General features: G+C 55.1%; 6 protein-coding genes across 6 annotated transcripts; 3 read left to right on the forward strand and 3 right to left on the reverse strand.

Moving 5' to 3' along the window:
* Nucleotides 1-2,244: 2,244 nt before the first annotated feature.
* N656DRAFT_679116 (uncharacterized protein) lies at nt 2,245-5,028 on the forward strand (the record flags this gene model as incomplete). Its single annotated transcript, XM_064810527.1, has 1 exon — nt 2,245-5,028. A coding segment is annotated over one exon (2,784 nt), but the record flags the coding sequence as incomplete, so codon positions are not given.
* Nucleotides 5,029-6,374: 1,346 nt separating this feature from the next.
* N656DRAFT_109567 (uncharacterized protein) lies at nt 6,375-9,784 on the reverse strand. The gene is made up of 4 exons (XM_064808506.1): nt 9,147-9,784; nt 9,047-9,074; nt 8,353-8,823; nt 6,375-8,285 (listed from the first exon to the last, which is right to left on the reverse strand). Exons 1-4 carry the CDS (start codon nt 9,572-9,574, stop codon nt 6,756-6,758), a joined length of 2,457 nt encoding a protein of 818 aa, XP_064669685.1. The 5' UTR covers nt 9,575-9,784; the 3' UTR covers nt 6,375-6,755.
* Nucleotides 9,785-11,048: 1,264 nt separating this feature from the next.
* Nucleotides 11,049-11,525, forward strand: N656DRAFT_109617 (uncharacterized protein). The gene is made up of 2 exons (XM_064808507.1): nt 11,049-11,313; nt 11,367-11,525. Exons 1-2 carry the CDS (start codon nt 11,133-11,135, stop codon nt 11,405-11,407), a joined length of 222 nt encoding a protein of 73 aa, XP_064669686.1. The 5' UTR covers nt 11,049-11,132; the 3' UTR covers nt 11,408-11,525.
* A 229-nt stretch (nt 11,526-11,754) lies between these two features.
* Nucleotides 11,755-13,689, forward strand: N656DRAFT_710024 (MFS general substrate transporter; the record flags this gene model as incomplete). Its single annotated transcript, XM_064811637.1, has 3 exons — nt 11,755-12,074; nt 12,163-12,830; nt 12,902-13,689. The coding sequence occupies 3 exons, from the start codon at nt 11,755-11,757 to the stop codon at nt 13,687-13,689; spliced, it is 1,776 nt and encodes a 591-aa protein (XP_064669687.1).
* Nucleotides 13,690-14,306: 617 nt separating this feature from the next.
* N656DRAFT_710123 (uncharacterized protein) lies at nt 14,307-16,067 on the reverse strand (the record flags this gene model as incomplete). Its single annotated transcript, XM_064811645.1, has 3 exons — nt 14,307-14,481; nt 14,579-15,816; nt 15,876-16,067. The coding sequence occupies 3 exons, from the start codon at nt 16,065-16,067 to the stop codon at nt 14,307-14,309; spliced, it is 1,605 nt and encodes a 534-aa protein (XP_064669688.1).
* Nucleotides 16,068-16,689: 622 nt separating this feature from the next.
* Nucleotides 16,690-17,339, reverse strand: N656DRAFT_798468 (uncharacterized protein; the record flags this gene model as incomplete). The annotated part of the gene is made up of 2 exons (XM_064817760.1): nt 16,690-17,022; nt 17,103-17,339. 2 exons carry the CDS (start codon nt 17,337-17,339, stop codon nt 16,690-16,692), a joined length of 570 nt encoding a protein of 189 aa, XP_064669689.1.
* Between the last annotated feature and the right edge of the window lie 1,845 nt (nt 17,340-19,184).

A 19,184-nucleotide genomic window follows, 5' to 3' on the forward strand; every position in this document is an offset into this window, starting at 1 on the left:
GTACTGAATACAGACTACAGTCTAACCTGCACATAACGATTGGCCCGGGTTCAGGATCTTAATCGTAGATCCCAGGTTATCGTTATCCAGAGGTCCCCACAGTTTGCCCAAGAAGGGAAATTGTGGGACATGACACCCTCCTCAACCACTAAAATACTGTTTCAGGGGTACCAAGGTACCATTTTAGAGCACCGAAGATCCCACTGACTATAACGATTTGTATACATTACTCAGCAAAAATTCTTAACGATTATCTTAATGGATAGGTAATTGCAATTTCCCATATATATAACGATGGGCTCACGATTTTGATCGGTAAAGACAGGTAATCGTTATGCCTCTGATCGTTGTGTGCAGGTTAGACTGTAGTACTAGTGCGTGTATATAAAACTTCGCACCGTGTGTATTGTACGTAATCACAGTTTCTAGTATCCGTACAGTCTTCTGCGACCTCACGGGCACGGAGCACTCTCCAATCTCCATCGCTGGCGAAATGCCCAATGATATCTCAGGCCGTCGTCCTCTTTGCTGTTGAACCGTTGCAACTTGCAAGCGTGCACATGAGAAATGGGATAACGTTAAATACCAAGTACGTGGTTGGATAACAGCATTTTTCCGGCTTATCTGCTCCTTCATTAGTGTCAACATTTCAAGCCTAAGCTCTCTCACCCTAAACTTCCCTAACACAAACCCGCCCTCATACATCCCGCCGTCTGTTCTTCAGCCGATGTCGGGTACCCTTATTCCTCAATTTAAATCTGAGAAGGACACTATCAGTCGAGTGTGTTTTCTCTCTCGGGACCGTGTTTCTCCCTGTCAAAGAATAGCTGGTCAATGTTGCTACATATGCACGAGAAGCGGAACGCTGCTGGCCGTCGAATTTTACACGAACAGCCTTCTTTTCTCTCGGTCCCCCGCTTTTGTTGGGTCGGGCGATCACTTCATTCCATTTTTCTGACCCAAGCCGATCGGTGCTGTGCAAAGGGCGCCAACCGACCTCGGTACTCATCGCCTGTCCCTCCTCCAATCCAATCCCGAACGGACTTTCAAAACCACCGTTGCCCACCGCCTTTCTTCGCCCCCCTCCTCCGTTCTGAGTTTAGTGCCTCAGGCTGCATCGAAACCCGTCTGCACTGTAGAGCCGGGTACTTTCCAAGGTCAGACACTCGGCTGCTCACCTCCCCATTTCCTGCCACGAGTCTTTGCTCGGAGTCTTCCCACTGCTGGGTGAGAGGGGGCAATCGAGCTGTCACGACGCAAGTCAGCCCGCCTTTCCGCCTCTTCTTCCTTGTCCCGCCCCAAACAATCTCGAGGCTTTCCCACGAAAGCCGTGGCTGATTGGTCGTGCTTTCGCATTCCCTCGTTTGTTCCCTTTCCAGTGTATTTGGGTGAGCCGTCCTTGACCCGGGCCTCCCTAGGGTCGCAGCGTTTCTCTCGGGGCTCGCGTTAACTTACCGGTACAATACATTCGTACCATACCTGGTACTTTACAGTACTATGCAGCGCCGCGCAGCGCTGCACTCCTCTCCGTCTGTTCGCGCTGTGGGCCCCCCTCTCTCTTTGCACTTTCCACTCTGGCCCTCTCCTCTCCTTCAAACTCTGCCTCTCTTTTCAATCCCCAATTTTTGCGTCACCCACTCGTCTCTTTTTTTGTCGAGACATACATCGCCCGGGATCCGAGCTGGATTTCCACTTTCGCGCCTCAACGAGTCATTCTCGTCGATTGCAGTTCCTTTGTCCTCGAGGCGCAATCCATTTCCATCCTACCCCATTGTGTCTCTCCGTCTCGTTCCATCGTGACTCTCGTCACGCATCCCCAGAGGCGACCAATACCTGCAGCGTTTACATCTACAACCACGACTTGACGACATCGCTAGGACCGCCGCTAGATCGACGTCCTTCTTCGTCATCATTGAGTTGAACCAGATCTTCACCGCGACGTTTCTACCCGGGCGTGTCCTTCAACCCTCGTTCTCCAACCTAACCGTCGAGCCTCCCGCGACGTCCGACAACAACACCTGAACCGAGCAGCATCGCAACCCTCGAGTGCGGCGTCGCGAGTAGCGCATCCCGATAGCCTGGACGAATGACAATCTTGGTGTTGTCTCCGCTGGTCCTTGCTTCGCACGCGCCTCGAATTCAATCGCGTCGGATCGCGCGAGCAGCATGCCCTCCAGACCGGAGAGATAAAATATCCGCACAATTCTCCCGCTACCAAGCCATCCCGAGGCTATCTTCAAGATTATGACAGACAGGCTGCCAGCACTGTCGACGCCGACCGCGCCCCCTAGTCAGACTACCTTCTCCGTCGCAGGCGTCATCACAGCTCGAGATGTCGCTCGAAAACAGGAGACCGTAGAAGAAGAGCCTTACACAATCAAGTGTATATGCAACTTCACTGACGATGATGGAAACACGATTTTTTGCGAGACGTGCGAAACATGGCAGCACATCGAGTGCTACTACCCAGACAACATCGAGGATGCCCTTCGGGCAGATTTCGCACATTCTTGCGCTGAGTGCGAGCCGAGATCGTTGAACCGCCAGCAGGCAATCGAGCGCCAGAGAGCCAGGACCACCGTGCCAATAGTGGAAGAAGCGGTGGACAAGAAACCAAAACGGCCTCCGTCAAAAACTCAAAGAAAGAAGGTAAAGCCTTCTGAGCTTCAAATAAATGGACTCCACAACGGCACCTCCGAAACCCTCAAAAACCCAAGTCCCCACGATCATCCCCCCCCTTCCAAGAAGACCAAGAATTCGCATAAGTCGAACCAGTCAATCAGCTCGCAGGCGCCGAAGCGCAGCCCTTCGTACGGGACCGTGAAAGCCACCCACCCTCTGAGTCCCGCGACCACCCCTCCAGATCTTCCGGACGATTTTGAGATCCACAATTATTCATCGGGGTTCTTTTCTCTCTGCAATGACCAGGATGTCCAGATCGTGAGTACCAATAGCTTTGCCGGTTTGCAGGTTTCCAACGCCATGTCGAGCTGGCTGCGCGATCAGGAAAAGATGCGAAAGGAGACGGGCTGGTCCTTTGACGAGGTCTTCCAAAAGCTTCCCTCCGATATCGACTCCATCAAAGTCAAGGTAGAGGTCGAGCATACGAAGAAAATGGTCTCGCCAGGCACTGTTCTGCAGTGGCAGTGTCTCAAGGCGCCATCAGCGATTGGCAAGGATGTCCCGCTCATCGAGGTCAACGGCCAAATCGGCTTCCAGGCGACTTATTGCGCCGACCCGGAGAATCGTTGGGACGAATTCACTTCCCCCCTTCCCTTTGTCCTTTTCCATCCGCTGCTTCCGCTCTACATCGACACCAGGAAAGAAGGGTCTGAAGCTCGGTTTGTCCGACGCAGCTGCCGGCCGAACGCCGTCCTCGAGACCTACCTATCGGCTGGCAGCGAATATCATTTCTGGCTCGTGAGCGACCGGCAGATCGCAGCCAAAGAACAAATCACAATTCCATGGGACTTTCGGTTTCCCACCAGTACCAAGACGCGCATGCTCCGCATACTCGGCCTCAGTGAGGATTCTACGGGCGCACATACTGAGCCAAGTCTCGACGACATTGGGTATCGGGAACTCGCAAGCTGGGTCCATCTTGTCCTCTCGGAGCACGGAGGTTGTGCGTGTAATCTTGGGACGGATTGTGCGTTTGCCCGGTTTCACCGTAACTACATCAACAAGGTCAGCCCTCGGATCAACCCGCCCAAGACCAAGAAACGCAAGCCGAAGGCACAGCACGCGCTGTCGCCCACCAGCACTGGGCATGCGACCAACAGCCGAGCTCCCAGCGAAGGCCAGTTAGAAGACGTTCCCGAGCATGACGGCAGATCTGTGTCGAGCTCCTCGCGGAGCAAGCCACCTAGCCGTGACATGACTCCAACGGCGCGCCAAGGCTCGTTCGATACGCTTGGCATATTGACTGAGCCGACAGACAGGGATAAGAGGAAAGTTGCCATGGTCGAAGACTCCTTTCGCCGTATGGAGCAGCAGCAGCAACCACAGCGGAAGAGAAAGCGTGTGTCTGACGGTACCGGGAACACCCAGGCGAAAACGTCAAAAGGGAGTTCGGCTACGCAGACGCCAAACCTCCCGACCGGCTTTTCCGAACGTGGTTATGTTGATGCTGGGACCAGAATATCAAGTAAATCAGGGTCACCTAGCGGCGTAAGCCCGACGCACGCTAGCCAAGTCCCCAAAGACTCGAGGTCGAGAACTGGATCGACCCCTGCCCAACCTCGGCCTGTTTCGGCGGCACCGCACGCAAATTATCGCGATGCCGCTGTGCAAACGGATCCTCCCGTAACAAGCGAGACAGGAACTCCAAAACGAAGGGTGGTGTCCTGTCTAAGGAAACGGATGCTGGACAACTGGCACCAGCTCCGTCTCGAGGAGGAAGAGAGAGCGAAGCGCCGTGCAGTGGAACAGGCAAGTTCTGTCACTGCTAGCAAGGTAGGCGAGGGAATCGATCCCGATGCGCAGCTGCGGCTCCCAGATTCGACGAGGAGATACGAAAATGGGCCTGCTGCGAGTTCCTCGGCCACAGCCTCCGGCTCAAACGATAATGCAGTTTCCAACGCGCCACCACCGGTGTCTCCCAACAACCTGAGCGTTGTCGGCGTGAGTCCGTCCACCACGGCCAACCGCGTGAAAAACAAATCGCCCGACCTACGAGTGCAGATGCCTCCTGTCCCTACGTTTGGAAGCCCTGCAACCGCCTCCGCGCCTTCGTCCGCTACCACCCCTTTATCTTCTACCGGGTCGATCCTGCAGTCGCCATTTTCGATTAGTGCTTTCCCTAATAGCCCCTTTGCTCCGTCTTCGGTGCATGGAATTGCTGTCGGGAACCCGAGTCCTGTCAAGAAGAAGCTCAGCTTGAGTGACTACAAGAACAGGATAAACAAGGTGGCTGCTGCAGCGGGTTCGGGATCAAGGCCGTCGCTTAGTACATCCACCACCCTCCTAAAACCCCCAACTCCCAATTCGGAGGAGCCGAAATCTGCCACCAGCGTAGAAGGGGGCAGTGGTGGCACTGGGACAGGGATTGGGAGTTCCCCAACGACCGTGGAAAAAGGAGACGTTGAAATGACGAACGCGACTCTGTAATTTATATAGAACGGGGTGTGTCGATGGATACCTGTTGGTACGGATGACTGTACTGAGCTCCTTGTCCTTTTGTCGGTTCCTTTTATCCCCAACACTCTCGACTCTCAAAAATGGGCGGTTAGTTGCGATTTCGTCTTCTTTATCTGCTTTTTCTTCCGCGACATATCCTTTAATCTTGGGCGGGGTGGTTAGCTGGGCGCGGGCGGCGTTTCGGAAGGTGTGATTGACGGGATGGATGGAAGGGATGATTCTTCACTGAGCGGGAAAGGGAACGGAAAGCGGGTATAGGAATGGGCGATTTTTTTTTGCTTTCCTCATTGTTCTGGTATGCCACGGCTGTGTTTACGGGCTCGGAGCCGGGTAGCCCGAGGAGTGCTGTATGGGGTTCGGACTTGTGTTTTGTGAGGATTAAGTGACTGATCCCTATCTTTTTTTACTGGTGGTTTGATGATCTGCCCCAGCTTATCTTGCTGAGCTGGCCTGGGTTTCCGCGGTAGCTAGCTACCTAGGTAGTCAGACACGGTTCTTTTTCTGTTTGTATGGCCATTCGATTGAGGCATCTGTCCGTTGTATGCTGCTTTGTTTGGTTCGTACGTGCCTCTGTCGTTGAAAGTAATGGATTTGGGGAAGAAGACTCCCCAGTTTGGCTATGTAGGGGTATTTAGGTCCTGCCTCTCTGATATGGACTTTCCCCTGGGTGGGTAGGAAAGGTAAGCTGAAGGTGATTGCTCGGCCACTCGGCCCCTTTGTCTGGTTAGGAAGGGCTAAACGGGCGAGATACCGAGTCACCACATTAGCAATCGGGTCTTGTCTCGTAGATCGGTAACAGCTATCTTGTGCTTGTTGAGCGACAGACATCGGAGAGTTGGCTTGGATGTGAACCATCTTGTTTTCTGGCTTCTTTAAGAGCGGAGGATAGATACTCTGCCGTACCACCAGTCACCTGCAAGTTCATACTCTTTGGCCTGGTCCACTTCCCCTCTTTATACTACTCCAAACTCGGGTGAGATAACAAGACAGGTTTGAGTTAAGTAGTGTACTGGTTGTTTATACTAGTAGTAAGGTCCGGGACTGAGACCCTCACAGTCCACACACCCAGGTTCTCATCCTCCGGTAGTCCAGTAGTCCAGTAAAGAGCCGGAAGCAAGGATACGCATGTCGGCTTTTCTATTCCCTTTTCTGTTTTCACACGCAAAGATGACACTTGCACTATTGGCAGCTGAGCCGTAGCGGCAGAGAGAAACCGATCGAGCTCCCGAGCAATGAAAAATATCGCTCGCTCGTAGTTTCCCTCAGCCTCGCCCAAGCACACCTAGATACGGTACGCCTAAAACTCCTGACCCAGCCCAGGACAATGCGGTCCGGACCGAACCCCCTGAGACCCCGCCTGACAAAGATTCCGTGACGCCGTACCTGGTTGCAGTTGCACCTCCCTGAAGAGCACTCCCCTACCTACCCGGGTATAGATCCGTGCTCTGCTCCTATTTCATAAGCCAGTTTAGATTAAGAACAACCAAAAACTCAGACTTCGAATATAGTATTCCCAATCCCCAAGCACATCGTGCATCTAGTAAAAATTGAGTTGGCGAAGCGAAACCTAGATGTTCTCGTTTCTTTGGGTTATATCTTGATTCAACATCTTGTCATCATGAAGCGCCGGCGCCCTGAGCATAAAACCCCGGATAAAACCCTACGCCGGGGTTAAATCCGCCATAGGTACCGAGCTGCAACAGAGTATTCCAATCCATGGGAGACATATCGACGTCTTGCATTGCCAAGGGGCCGGTGGTGACCGGCGCCGTCACCGCCGCGGCCGCGTTGCCAAACATCTGAGCGTCCGTATCGTCATATCCCGTGAATATCATTGGGTCGTTCACCATAAGGCCATTACCGGACGCTGCAACACTATTGGCAATCTGTGTCGTCGACTCGGGCATCGACCTACCAGGATACATGCCCATTGTTGTTGGCAGGCCCGAGGAGCCCGCATTCACGCCGCTGACAACAGTGGACATGCTGCCTGGCCCCTGTGGTGCTACCGGCTGCTGAATCAAACCCTGTTGCATGTCCGGCGCAACTAGGCCGCTGTCCGCCATCGATACCTGGGGTTGTGGTGGTTGACGGGGAGCAGGCCGGGTCATCTTGGATGCCATGCCTTTCAGCATAACGACTACTTTTGGTGTGGGGAGCGATCGTCCGCGCTGCATTTCGGCCGCCTCGCGGGCGTCCCAGGCTTTGATGAAGAAATGCCCGAAAGCGATGTGCAAAGGGGAACGGAAGTTGCGGCGTAGCATGTTGCGGAGCTCGTGATTCTCAATCATGACGTTCCAGGCGCGCTCGCACAGTTCGCCCGTGGTGCGGTGGCGCAATTCGGATACTAGGTAGAGATATGCTGGCAAGGGGAAGTACTGAATTGTGTACCACCGGAACCCCTGCAGCAGCTCGGCGCTCTGAAGCATGTTGTCCATCTCGACCATGCGGATGGCCTCCATAAAGTGAGCATCACGTTCGCGCTGATCGATGTTGTCGGTTTCCCGCGTCCGACAGAGGAAGTCGATGATGCGGAGCTTGGACAGCGCTATCCGCGTCATCAACAAGGTGAAAAAGTGTAAGGGGACTTTGGGGTCGCAGTGCTTAAGATAGTAGTTTTCCATGTACGAACAAAAACTCGGCAGGTCGTTAGGCATGTATTGGTTGGCGACGTGCTGAACCAGGTCGGGCGAGGTCGGACTAAAGTGTACCCGCGGCTGGTGTATCGGGTGGTGCGGAGTCTTTCCTGACGGGGAGGTGGCGGCCCGCCGAATGGCTTCGGGCGACACGGCCACGGTAAGCTCCACTCTAGTGAGGCAGAAGAGCATTTCTGTCGGACCAGAGTAGGGATTCGGCAGGGATTTGGCTTCAACATTGAGGTCGGCGTCATTGATGTTCAACGGCGGCCTTGTGTCGCTGCTGCACGAAGACAGAGCGGTTATCTGGGAACCCGTGACCTCTGCCACGCGCTTATCCAAAATTACAAGCTGCCACCATAGTCGCCTCTTTTGCTCGGCTTGGAATGGCGGCTCCGGGGGGTCAAGGTAAGCTCCGTCCCGGTGCAGGTTCTGCCGGACCGCTATCCTCAGTGCGAGGCCGATGAGGCAAAAGAGTGACCGCGGATCAACATACTGTCGAACACAGAGCTGTGGACCAGATCAGCATACTGAACACCGGTAGAGAGCAGCTTGGATAGAAGGAGGGGAGCCCTACTAGGTAGAGCAACAAGGCCTGTAGAACCATTAGCTCGTCGGAGCGCATGAAGCTAGCGTTGACAAGCGCCTGTTGGGTAGCGTTGTGGTACTTGGCTAAAAGGACGTTTTTATCTTCATCGAAAGTGCTGTGGACCTCGTCGTCGCTCATGGAGGTGACGGCTGCAAAGTAGATTGCAAACATTAGAGCTTCCAAAGGCTCTGGTATTTTGGCCGTGTTGGCGCCGGCACTGATTATCTGTGCTTGTAATGTAGGTGTGTGAGTGATTTTGAGGAGGGGGTTGACATTGCTGATATATATCTGCCATAGCTGGAATATCTGGATAGGTGACGGGTGGGCGTGTTTGACACTGGCCCGCGAGCCGCCAACCGTGAACGGGAAGCCGTCGTTGGATTCGAACGCGGTGTTAAAGGCATCGTTTAATGTTGGGCCCTCCTCGTCCGAGGAGTCGTCATCCACATCCCCACGGTACTGCCAGAAATGGCGTCAGATGTTGCGGCTCATAAGCGAGGTTTCCAACGAGTTTTATTTGCCGGCTGAGGACAATGTGATCACGCAGGACAGGACACAGTGAAAGAGCCGGACAGGAGTTTCCACACGGGGAGGTTGACAGAAAACGCACAGCAGCAGTTGAAGAGGAGGAAGCCCGGTGTAAGAAGGTGACTACCCGGCACCGGGGGGTCGGGCCACTTACCTCATGAGAGAGAGGAACCCACTTTTGTCTAGCAAAGTCAGCCCGAGGTTTTCTACAGAATGAGAGTGACAATGACGCATGAGGGCTATGGAGGACTGACTTATCCTGAGCGCTTTCCGGGGAGAAGTGGTCGGTGGTGCTGGAGGGGGACGTTTTGAGGCCGATGAGTTCCTGCTCCAAATCTGCAACATCGGCCTCGTTGTCCAGGGGCTTCAACTCGTGGGCAATGGGCTCGAAGTTGACGCCATGCTGGGATAGCAGGGACTCATATTTGCGCAGGCGGTCTATTAGATCGCGCTCGTGCGGCTTCTTCTTCCTGCGGCGGGGGGGCTGCGGTGGGACAACCCGGCACTCGACCTGGGCCTTGACGCAGTTGGCACACGGCTTCTGCTTGTCGCAGCGGACCTTTCGCTGCTGGCAAAGGACGCACGAGTGACCGCGCGTCAGTTTCACGACGGCCGGCTCGGGCGCTGGGAGCCGCGGCGGCGACGGCGGCGGGGCGTCGGGGGGCGGCTGCTCCGACCCCATTGTCCGAGATGTATGGATATGTATGTAATATGTACGTGGGTAAGGGCTCGATGGAGCAAGGCGAGGTCCCGGTACCTGGGAGCTGGGTCTCAGGGTACGCTTTCCGGACAGCCGGGTGAGCCGCTCGGGTCCGAGGGGATGGGGAAAGAAGGTGGCAAGTAGTGGGTGAGCGGGTGCGTGGCGGATTGGCGGAGCGGCAGAGTGGCAGAGTTGCAGAGTACCGACTGCTTAGCTTAGCCTCGGTCCTTTTTCCTCTCCTCCTTGCCTGTCGGTTCAATGCCGATTTGATAAGAGCCGCAATGCCAGCCGGTCTGTCTTTCGAGAGTTCAAGCGAGATGGAGCACTGATGATGATGCCGCTGCAGGAATCGGCAAAATCAAGAGTCGCTGGCACGCAAGCGACGGCCGGCGGCTGTGACAGATGGCACGCCTGGCAACTGCGCCGAGTGTAGAAACGCCCGCAAGCGGTTCCCCCCAATTCCCGTATAAAAATGCCACGATCCCTGATGCAAAACTCCCATTGGGGAATTGCTGGAGAATGGTATGCACGACACAGTCTGGAAGTGGGAAGCAGACAGCAGTGGAGAGCATAATTGAAAACGGCAAAGCGGCGATGAGATGGGAGAGAAAGAAGGTGCAGTCTAACCACCTAACTACCTACAGTATCTACGACAGCAAGCACGACCTGGGCTGAGCCGGGGCAGCCAGTCAACACCTACCTTAGATTCAACCGTACTTTACCAAGAAGAATTGCTTGAGGAATTGACGAATCGACGCACTTAACGTCCCAAGGATATGCACGCACATAGCATTTCAGGGCACTCCCAAACACACCTCTCCTCCAAACTGGAAGCTGTTGCACGTTCGACAACTGGCACGGTTCAGACGCAGAGAACTTGTGGGAGAAGAGGGGTAAGGTGCTCCTGAGGGTGCAGTTGCCCTCAATGATTCCCTCACCCAGCTGTCAAAGGGCCGGCAACGGCAACGGCGACCAGACCATTCTCTCGAGTTCAGATGGCCCATGAAGTTTATGTCTTCAACTCTCCATCAGTCGCATGTCGTCTGGTCGTCATGGAATGAATGGAACAAAGCGGAGGTGGTCTCGGGACCGAACACTTGCCTGCCATATCCGTCATGAGACTTGGCACAGGGACTTGCATCGGATAGGCGCTAAGCCTAGTTCGGACGGCATTCCTGGTTTGATCTGGCCCACACTAAAAGGCGAAGCGATACTGATGGTCATGCTGAGAAAAGAAGCCTTTTTTGTAGCCAATATTGAGGCGGAATTTCCTCAGCCACATCAACTCAAACCGACTTACACACGCACACGGCTGAGCAAGGAACAACAACCAGGCACGCACTCGGCGTCGGCATCCGATGGGGAAAACGCTAACTTATCGGCACTCATGTCCAGGAACCGCCCCAATTCCTGTCCAATATCAATGAAAGTCGGCGAGCGGCTCTTCCAGAGTCCGACGCAGGTTAAGATCCAAGTGGCCCGGATTTAGATTATCTCACTTGCTTTCCTGCTTCGCCCACCTTGACGATGCGATGGTGCCATGATGGACCGACTGTCGTGCTTGGTGTCGGCGTTCGGTGTTGCCGTCGTGCGAGACAGGTCCGGTAGATCCCATATAACAAAATACAAACATATCCCTCGGGCAAGAGACGGGATGCCTTCCTCTACTGTCATACACTCCGTGAGTCGGGACCGCTTAGTTACTCGTTGTTGCGTGGTTGGTAAGTTGGGATACTGAGAGAAAAGCACCAATATCTCATCCGACTGCCAGCAGGCCAGCCAGCCCAGCCCAGCCCCATGCCAGACCATTATTAGCGGCCAGCCACTCAATAGTGCCCGCGTCTCGGCGTCCTGTCTCTGTTCTGTCTCGTTCCTTGCAAGGGCCCAGTTCATATTATTCCCTACTTCGTCCTGTCGCGGGTATTCTTTTTCATCATTCGTCACTCGTTTGCTCCTCCTCCTTCTGGCTTTTCTTCCTCATACTGTCCGCGGCCTGAGGCCTAGGTCACTGTCGTGTATCTCTCGGCCTCATAATACCATCCGCCGCCGTCTCGGCTCTCTCCGCCATGGGCGCCAGGCCACGGTCAGGGTCCCAGGCCTCCTTCGGCAGCGGCAACACGGAGCAGCTCTGCCAGAGCGACCTCCAGAGCCAGCTCCTGGTAATGGGGACGGCCGATGTTGAGAAGCCCCCGGATTCGCCCACGGAGCCTCCCGGTGGACCCCCCGGCGGACCCCCCGGCGCAGGCGACAACGACTTGTTCAAGCCCAAGAGCTTCCGCTTCTGGCTGACGCTGTTATGCAACTTCCTCGCCCTTTTCCTCGTCGCTCTGGACCGCACCATCCTCGCCACGGCCGTGCCGCGCATCTCGGACGAGTTCCACGCCCTCGGGGACATTGGCTGGTATGGCTCCTCGTACATGCTGACGACGGCCTGTGCACAACTGATCTTCGGCCGCATCTACAAGTTCTACGACATGAAATGGTACGTCACAGCAACGAGCAAGTCGTGCTCTGTGCCCGTCGGAGGAAAGCCCTCCCCGTCCGCAGAAATGCTAATCTTTTGATATCAGGACCTTCCTGTTGAGTACCATTGTGTTTGAGATCGGCTCGGCCATCTGCGGCGCCGCTCCGAACTCGACCGTGTTCATCCTTGGTCGTGCCATTGCCGGGTTGGGATCGGCCGGCATCTTCTCGGGCTCCTTGCTGATCATGATCCCCATGATCCCCCTCCACCGCCGACCCGCCTTCCAGGGCATGTTCGGCATGGTATTTGGCATCGCCTCGGTCATGGGGCCCCTGATTGGCGGCGGCTTTACCGGCGCAGCAACCTGGCGCTGGTGCTTCTATATCAACCTCCCCATCGGGGCCGTGGCCTTGGTCTTTATGATATTCTTCTGGAATCCGCCCAAGGAGCGGCGCGAGCCGGCTAGGTTCATGGTCCATGTCAAGCGCCTGGATCCTCTGGGCATGTTCTTCTTCCTCCCGGGCGTTGTCTGTCTGTTCATCGCCTTTCAGTGGGGCGGCTCGACGTATCCGTGGGATTCATGGCACATCATCCTGCTGCTTTCCGTCTTTGCGGTTTGTACCGTAGCCTTCATCGCTATCGAGATTCTCAAGCCCGAGACGGCCTCTGTCCCGGCACGGGTGATAACGCAGCGGAGCGTCGCATGCGGCACGGCCTTTACCTTTTTCCTGGCAGGCTCCATGCTGATGCTGGTGTACTACGTTCCCATCTGGTGTAAGTTGAAGCCGATGACAAGGGCGGTCTATCAATGCATTCCAAAGCCGTGCTCACCATCATCGCTGCAGTCCAAACCGTCAAGCTGGCCGATCCCATGAAATCCGGCATCTACACCCTACCACTCGTTCTCAGCCTCGTTTTCTCGAGCATCCTATCCGGCATCATCACCCAGAAAATCGGCTACTACGTCCCCTCGATGCTCGCCGCACCGTCAATCATGTCCATCGGCGAGGGCCTCCTCAGCACGCTCAATCGCGACAGCCCGACGGCGCACTGGGTCGTCTTCCAGTTCCTGTCGGGCTTCGGCCTGGGGTTTGGCATGCAGACGTCCGGACTCGCAATCCAGACGGTGCTGCCCAAGGAGGACGTCAGCACGGGCATCGCCATCAACTTCTTCGTGCAGCAGCTCGGCGGCGCCGTTTTCACGTCTGTGGGGCAGACCATCCTGACCAACCTGCTCGTCTCCAAGCTGTCCGTGGTACCCGGGTTCAACCCAAAGAACATCGTCAGCGAGGGCGCAACCAAGCTCTCGGCTATTGCGCCTCCCGAGTTTGAGGGCGCCGTGGTGGAGGCGTACGAATACGCCTGCCGGCACATCTTTCTGGCTGCCATGGCGCTCGCCTTTGCATCGCTGTTGTGTGCGCTTGGCATGGAGTGGCGCAGCATCAAGAAGGATAAGCCCGGACCCGGCCCCCCGCCGCCCGGCCCGGTCGGAAACCCCGGGAATGCCGGGCCGAGCGTCGCCCCATCGACCGCCTCCGCTACCGCCTCGGTACGCGGGAGCACCGCCGAGCTGCCGGCCGCGGACATTCCGTCAGCGGGGAAGCCATTCTTTGAAGGGAGAGTGAAGAAGTAGTGATTGAGACGCATTATCGGGCGTTTTGGGGAGCATTTGAACTGCGGGTTCCTAGTAGTAATAGAAGCTTATGACATGATGATGTAGAGCTTTGTTGCATCTGCCGGGAGATACAGCACCTAGTATAGATAGAGCACTTTGAAATTAATAACCTGTTGAGGTTTTGCATACTCATCACGCCAGTTCCACCAAAGGAAAAGATCAGTGTCTTGCAGAGTGGTCGTGATTCGGAGGGGGAGTTTGGCCTCGTTTACCGCTTCCTTTCTAATTAGTTCCACAATTGGATGTGTGAACAGCCCTAGCGCTCTCCTTGTTCTCCTTCGACAAAAGAGTGCCGACTAACTCTCTGTCTCTCATCTTCAAAGCAGCCACCGTTCAAACACCGGCCCCATGCATGCCAGGTATACAATACAGAAAGATTTCCCAAGATATACAACCGTCTCTAGCTACCTTTCCTTGGCTCTAGTACAGTACCTTCCTCTGCATAATACAATATTAAACTGAAACTTACGCGGCTCCCCCTGCCCACGGAAAGCTGATATGGTATCATACATCAAGGGCATCCGCATTTCTTTCCCTTTCAGTTTTTTGTAATGATGATCTGCACGAGGCTGCCATCAGGCCGAGCCGGACCCGGATCCGGACTTCTTCTCGGAGTCATCAGTTTTTTTCGTGTCCTCGGTGGTTTTGTCGATGGCGTCTTGCGGCTTTTGCTGATGGGCCGGGTGATTGGTGAGATTATGCCAGAGCGATTTGAGGAAGCCTTCGTTCTTGTGCGAATCCTCGGTAGACCTAGAGAAACAGAAGAGAAGATTTGGGTTGGTGGTAAGTAATGGGCTCTTCTCAACAGCTGTTGTGCATTATGCAGGGAGGGATTGGTGTATCTCACGTCGTCGTCTTGTTCAGGTTCATGATCCGCTTGGCGGACTTGTCGCCGAGCTCGTCGGCCAGCATTTCGACCAGGGCGCGCTGGTTCGACGTGAGATATTTGGGCATGGCCACGCGGAATTCAACCTTGAGATCGCCCATTCCGCCTCTCCGGCCACCTAGTTTTGGCATGCCCTTGCCCGAAAGCGTCATCTTGTCACCCGTACTGGTGCCAGTCGCAACGCGAACTTTGGCCTCGCCTTCAAGGGTCGGGATTGTGATCTCCCCTCCGAGGATGGCCGTCGTAAGAGGGATGGTTGCCGTGTATAAGATGTCCGACCCTTGGCGGCTGAACTGGGAATCGCGCGCCACCCTGACAAAGACATAGAGATCGCCGTTGGTGCCCCTCGCGTTCGGACTCGCCGCTCTGCCCAGTGCTGGGGCATCGCCCTCGCCGCTAACCCGCAGCCTCATGCCGTCCTCGATACCGCCCGGAATATCCACCGTGAGCGTCTTGCGCTCCCGAACCACGCCGTCGCCCTGGCATGTCCGGCACTCGGAGCCCCGCGGAATTGACACGCCGCTGCCCCCGCACGTCGTGCACGTGCTCGCCATCTGGAAGCCGCCCGACATGAAGTGCACGCGCGTGCCCGTCCCGCCACACGACTTGCACTGGGACCGCTTGGTGCCCTGCTTCAAGCCGCTGCCGCTACACGTCTTACATGTCACGAGCGGCAGCGTCGTGACCGTCTTGCTCGTCCCTTTAGCCGCCTCCATGAACGACACGGTTACCTGTACCTCAATATCCTCGCCCTGAAGAATTTCCGTCTGGAAGGGCCCGCCACGGCCGCGTCCTCCAAAGGGACCCCCGCCACCGGCGAAGGCCGAGAAAAGATCGTCAAAATTTATATTCGCCCCAAACCCGCCTTGCCCGCCGAACCCACTGAACGGGTGACCGCCTCCGAAGGGGTGGCCGCCGGGGCCGGGGCCACCGGGTTCGCCATTGGCGTCGAAACCGGCGGCGCCGAACTGGTCAAACTGCTCCCTCTTCTTAGGGTCAGACAAAATCTCATAGGCCGACTGAATCTCGGCGAACTTGTCCTTTGCGTTGGGATCCTTATTGGTGTCGGGGTGAAATTTCTTCGCCAGGCCGTAGTAGGCCTTCTTGATTTCGGCGGCCGAGGCGCTCTTGTTGACGCCTAGAACGCCGTAGGGATCCCTCGGGGTGGCAAGTAACCGGCGTGTTGTGTGGAAGGAGACCTGACAAAGGTGAGCCATGAGCAGGTGCGGGTACGGATGTGCCATCCGGGAAGACCAACCTTTGGTTGAACGGCGGATAACTGAGGGCGCGCTTTGGAGGGCGGGCGATTGCAGAGCTTGGTGGACACGCTATAGGAGGCTGCTGCCGATGACCTGCTGGCGCATCCTCTTAGTCGCTGGTGACGACATATCTGAGCCGGTGACAGTTGCCGGACTGGAAGCGCAGCTTTGGGCAGAAGACTCGAGTTCATCTCGTACAGTACGGGTCTCTCTTTGCAATTGGCATCCCCGCGACGGTCGAGTTGGCGTGGAAATCCGTGCTGAAGCTGTTGCTGAGAGAGCAATGTGTTGCGGAACCACTGGCAACCGTTTTCTCTCTTGTTGTGTAGTCGTTTTTTTTTTACTTTTGAGATCCCGGTAGTTATCGCTAACTCTTTTTTTTGGGCCGATCCATACGGCAACTGTTACATCAAGCTAAGAAAGTATGTACGTGTAACTTTTGCGGCCTTAGGCAGCACTGCCATTTCCAGCGCTGCGCTAGAAATGACCACGGAATTCTGTGGACCCCACCCCGCGTCCACGCGATGCGCGATTGTGGGATCTTTTTAATGACCCTCCGCCGCCAAAAAGATTGTTGTGCCATGTAGAAGCTTACATATCCATAATCCATACGACAACGACTTGGTACTAGTACCAACGACAAGTGTTAACATTCAATCTGCATCTCAATAATTCTATCATGTTTGCAGCACATGCGATTATAGATTATCCGTTCCAGATATACACCGCAAGCCGCTTCCCTCGTTATGTATCATGTCTCCTCCGAGGAGTGCTGTGTGCCTCCCTATCGGGCGCTCCGGCGTTTTCCTAAACTCATCGCTCAAGATCCTGGGATACATGTTCGGGTCTTCGCGTCCTCCACTTGGACGCACTCTGACATCTGATCTTGTGGAGAAAGTCGACGATGATATCGTTTTCTTGGGCTCCTAGGCCGTTGAAGTGCCTCCGCACTGCGCTGGTCAATTGGTCCTTGGTCTGCCTCCTATATTCTTTGCGTCTAGCAATTGTCGGTGAATAGAGACCAATGCTTCCCGGCTGAGTGAGGACCCATTGGTGGTGATCGCTAACGAAGGAGCTGGGAGTCTTGAGGCGATACGCCCGACGGTAGGCATGGAGAACGTCCCTGTCAAAGGCAGGCCATTGCAGCTGTTTGACAGAAAAAAAAGTTAGCATACCGTGCAGTGTGGAAGTGGGAAAGGTATCTGGCTGCTGAGAGGGTCGCTCACTCCTGGGCTAGCCGGCTCTGGTACACTGCCAGTGGTTGTAGTTGCTGTTGGAGCTGCTGCATTTTTTGTGGCATTTGCATTTGTCACCTCGCGCAAGTTTGACCCCGCGCTGCTCGCAACCCTCCGCATCTTGCCGTTCGACTGAGTCGTGGCGCCGCTTCCATTCTTCTCCTTCGGCGTCGAGGCGTCAGGCCTGGAGTCGTCTTGACCGCTTCGGGCGGTTTTCGGCGGTGCCATGGATAAAAAGATGTGTCGGAAAGAGCTGGTGATTGTGCGAATGCTCAGGAGGAGGCGTCGTCATCCAATGTTCAATCACATTATGGGGTAAAAGACGGAACCTCGCAATGTTGCTGCGGTGCGAGGGCGAGGGGACGGGACGGGAAGAGATTTGGAGCCCTGCATCGCAAGGAAGTGTGCGGCGAGGGATTCCAAGCTCTGACGACACAGGGGCCCCTCGATTGCTGGTTGGTGGGTTGTAGTGGCTGGAGTCAGTGGAGGTGCCACAGGAACCGGCCAGCTGGGTCACCGCTCGCCAGGTCTTTGTTTGCCGCGGACGGCCCTATGCAACTGGGTTTTGCAACGGTCGGAGGAGCTCCTCGGCACTCTTCCATTCCCGGTGATGCTTAGCACATTGTATGTGGATTGTTCTGGTATATTTTCGTCTAGAGAAAATAGAGTCTCCCTGGTACCTAGGTCTGTCTCTCTCGGAGGGGTCTCCCGTCTTTACGGCGGGCTTTCGCTTGAAAGCGGGAAAGCGGGAGAGCCGGGCATTCGAGTTGCGCCCAGAGCGCACTGTCCCCATCGGTCTTTTGGTTGTCAACTTTTGCAAATCTGTGACGACGAAGGTTCGCCAAATCTATTAGACAAGCCGGTTCCTTCACTCATACTGAGATTCGATCATTGATATCTGGGTGTTTGTTCGGCCCGGCTCTATTTGTTGAATTGCTTGAGTTTGCGGAGCTACACAGTAGCTAGTACTCATCAGGTGGGGTCGATTATTTGAGGCCAGGGCAGCCGATCAGATTGAAGAGCGACGGGATGCTTGACGTGCATTGCACATCGCGTGCTTGGTGAAAGCGGGCCAGAAGTCTCTAACCTGACCTGACGCTCTGCTTCAATAGGAATTGTACCCTCTATGATGGGCTTTCCTTCTGTTCGCATCGCAAGTTCGCATACTGTTCGTCAACACTTTGTGACCAAGACAGATTTACTGCCATGCATAACGGATGGCCCATAGCGGTGAATTTGGCTATAACGCTGTATCGTACTCCGTACAAGGCAATTGACGCCACATCATGCAATCAGGAGTGGATGCATGCGAGTTACAAGGTCCATGACCCCTCCTCCACCATCGCACAATTACTTTTCTGTCGACCTGCATATGTCGGCTGCATTTTAGGCCGCCAGTGGCGCCCTACAGTTTCTTCTTCGCCGCGACTCGAAATCTGGATCTCGGCCTGGCAAATCACCAGCTTCGTGACTGGTCAGGTGCGGCTCTCCCAGATCGTCAACACTTCTGCTTCGTTTTACTTTTCCTACAGTTGAGACCACCACGTCACCCGAGACTGCGAGGAGAAGAGATTGAAGACCCCGTTCCACGCCTGCAGCTCCGAGCGAACTTTTGGAGCTTTCTCCAACGTAGCCAAGCTCCAAGGTAGTTGTTGCCTGTCCAGTCGATCGATGCCTTGTTGACACGATCCCCGGACTTGCATGAGCCGGAGGCGCAAGCGGGAACTGGACATCTTCAGGTTGGGGGTTGCACAGTGCTTTTTCTGGTTTCGGGTGCCGTTCGACGGACAATACCGTGCCAAAGGCGTATGTATTGTACCGGTATTGTAGGTAGCGTACACAGTTCGTAAGCTTCACATTTTGGAACTCCCAGGTCTTTTTACATTGGCGATCACCCCGGTGCGTTTCGAGCCTTTTGTGGGAGGAGTTTCGCTAATTATCGACGAGAGTTCGGTCCTCAACTTGTACGTGTAGTGTACTTATGTAAATTAGCTTATATGACTTTTCAGAAGCTCTTTGCCATCAAATCCGTGATGGCAACTCTAAGGTACCTTACTCATCGACCAACGTTTT

This window comes from Canariomyces notabilis (assembly GCF_033297395.1).
Source record: "Canariomyces notabilis strain CBS 508.74 unplaced genomic scaffold N656scaffold_12, whole genome shotgun sequence".
NCBI classification, from domain to species: Eukaryota; Fungi; Ascomycota; class Sordariomycetes; order Sordariales; family Chaetomiaceae; genus Canariomyces; species Canariomyces notabilis.

What these genes read in the sequence shown, in the direction of transcription:
- N656DRAFT_109617 (XM_064808507.1), top strand. Translation starts at nt 11,133, where the DNA reads ATGATGGACCGACTGTCGTGCTTGGTGTCGGCGTTCGGTGTTGCCGTC. An exon ending in TACTCGTTGTTGCGTGGTTG is followed by an intron (nt 11,314 to 11,366) that starts GTAAGTTGGGAT and finishes GACTGCCAGCAG; the next exon opens with GCCAGCCAGCCCAGCCCAGC.
- N656DRAFT_109567 (XM_064808506.1), bottom strand. Translation starts at nt 9,574, where the DNA reads ATGGGGTCGGAGCAGCCGCCCCCCGACGCCCCGCCGCCGTCGCCGCCG. An exon ending in CCGGAAAGCGCTCAGGATAA is followed by an intron (nt 9,075 to 9,146) that starts GTCAGTCCTCCA and finishes TGACTTTGCTAG; the next exon opens with ACAAAAGTGGGTTCCTCTCT. An exon ending in AGGCCTTGTTGCTCTACCTA is followed by an intron (nt 8,286 to 8,352) that starts GTAGGGCTCCCC and finishes TCTGGTCCACAG; the next exon opens with CTCTGTGTTCGACAGTATGT.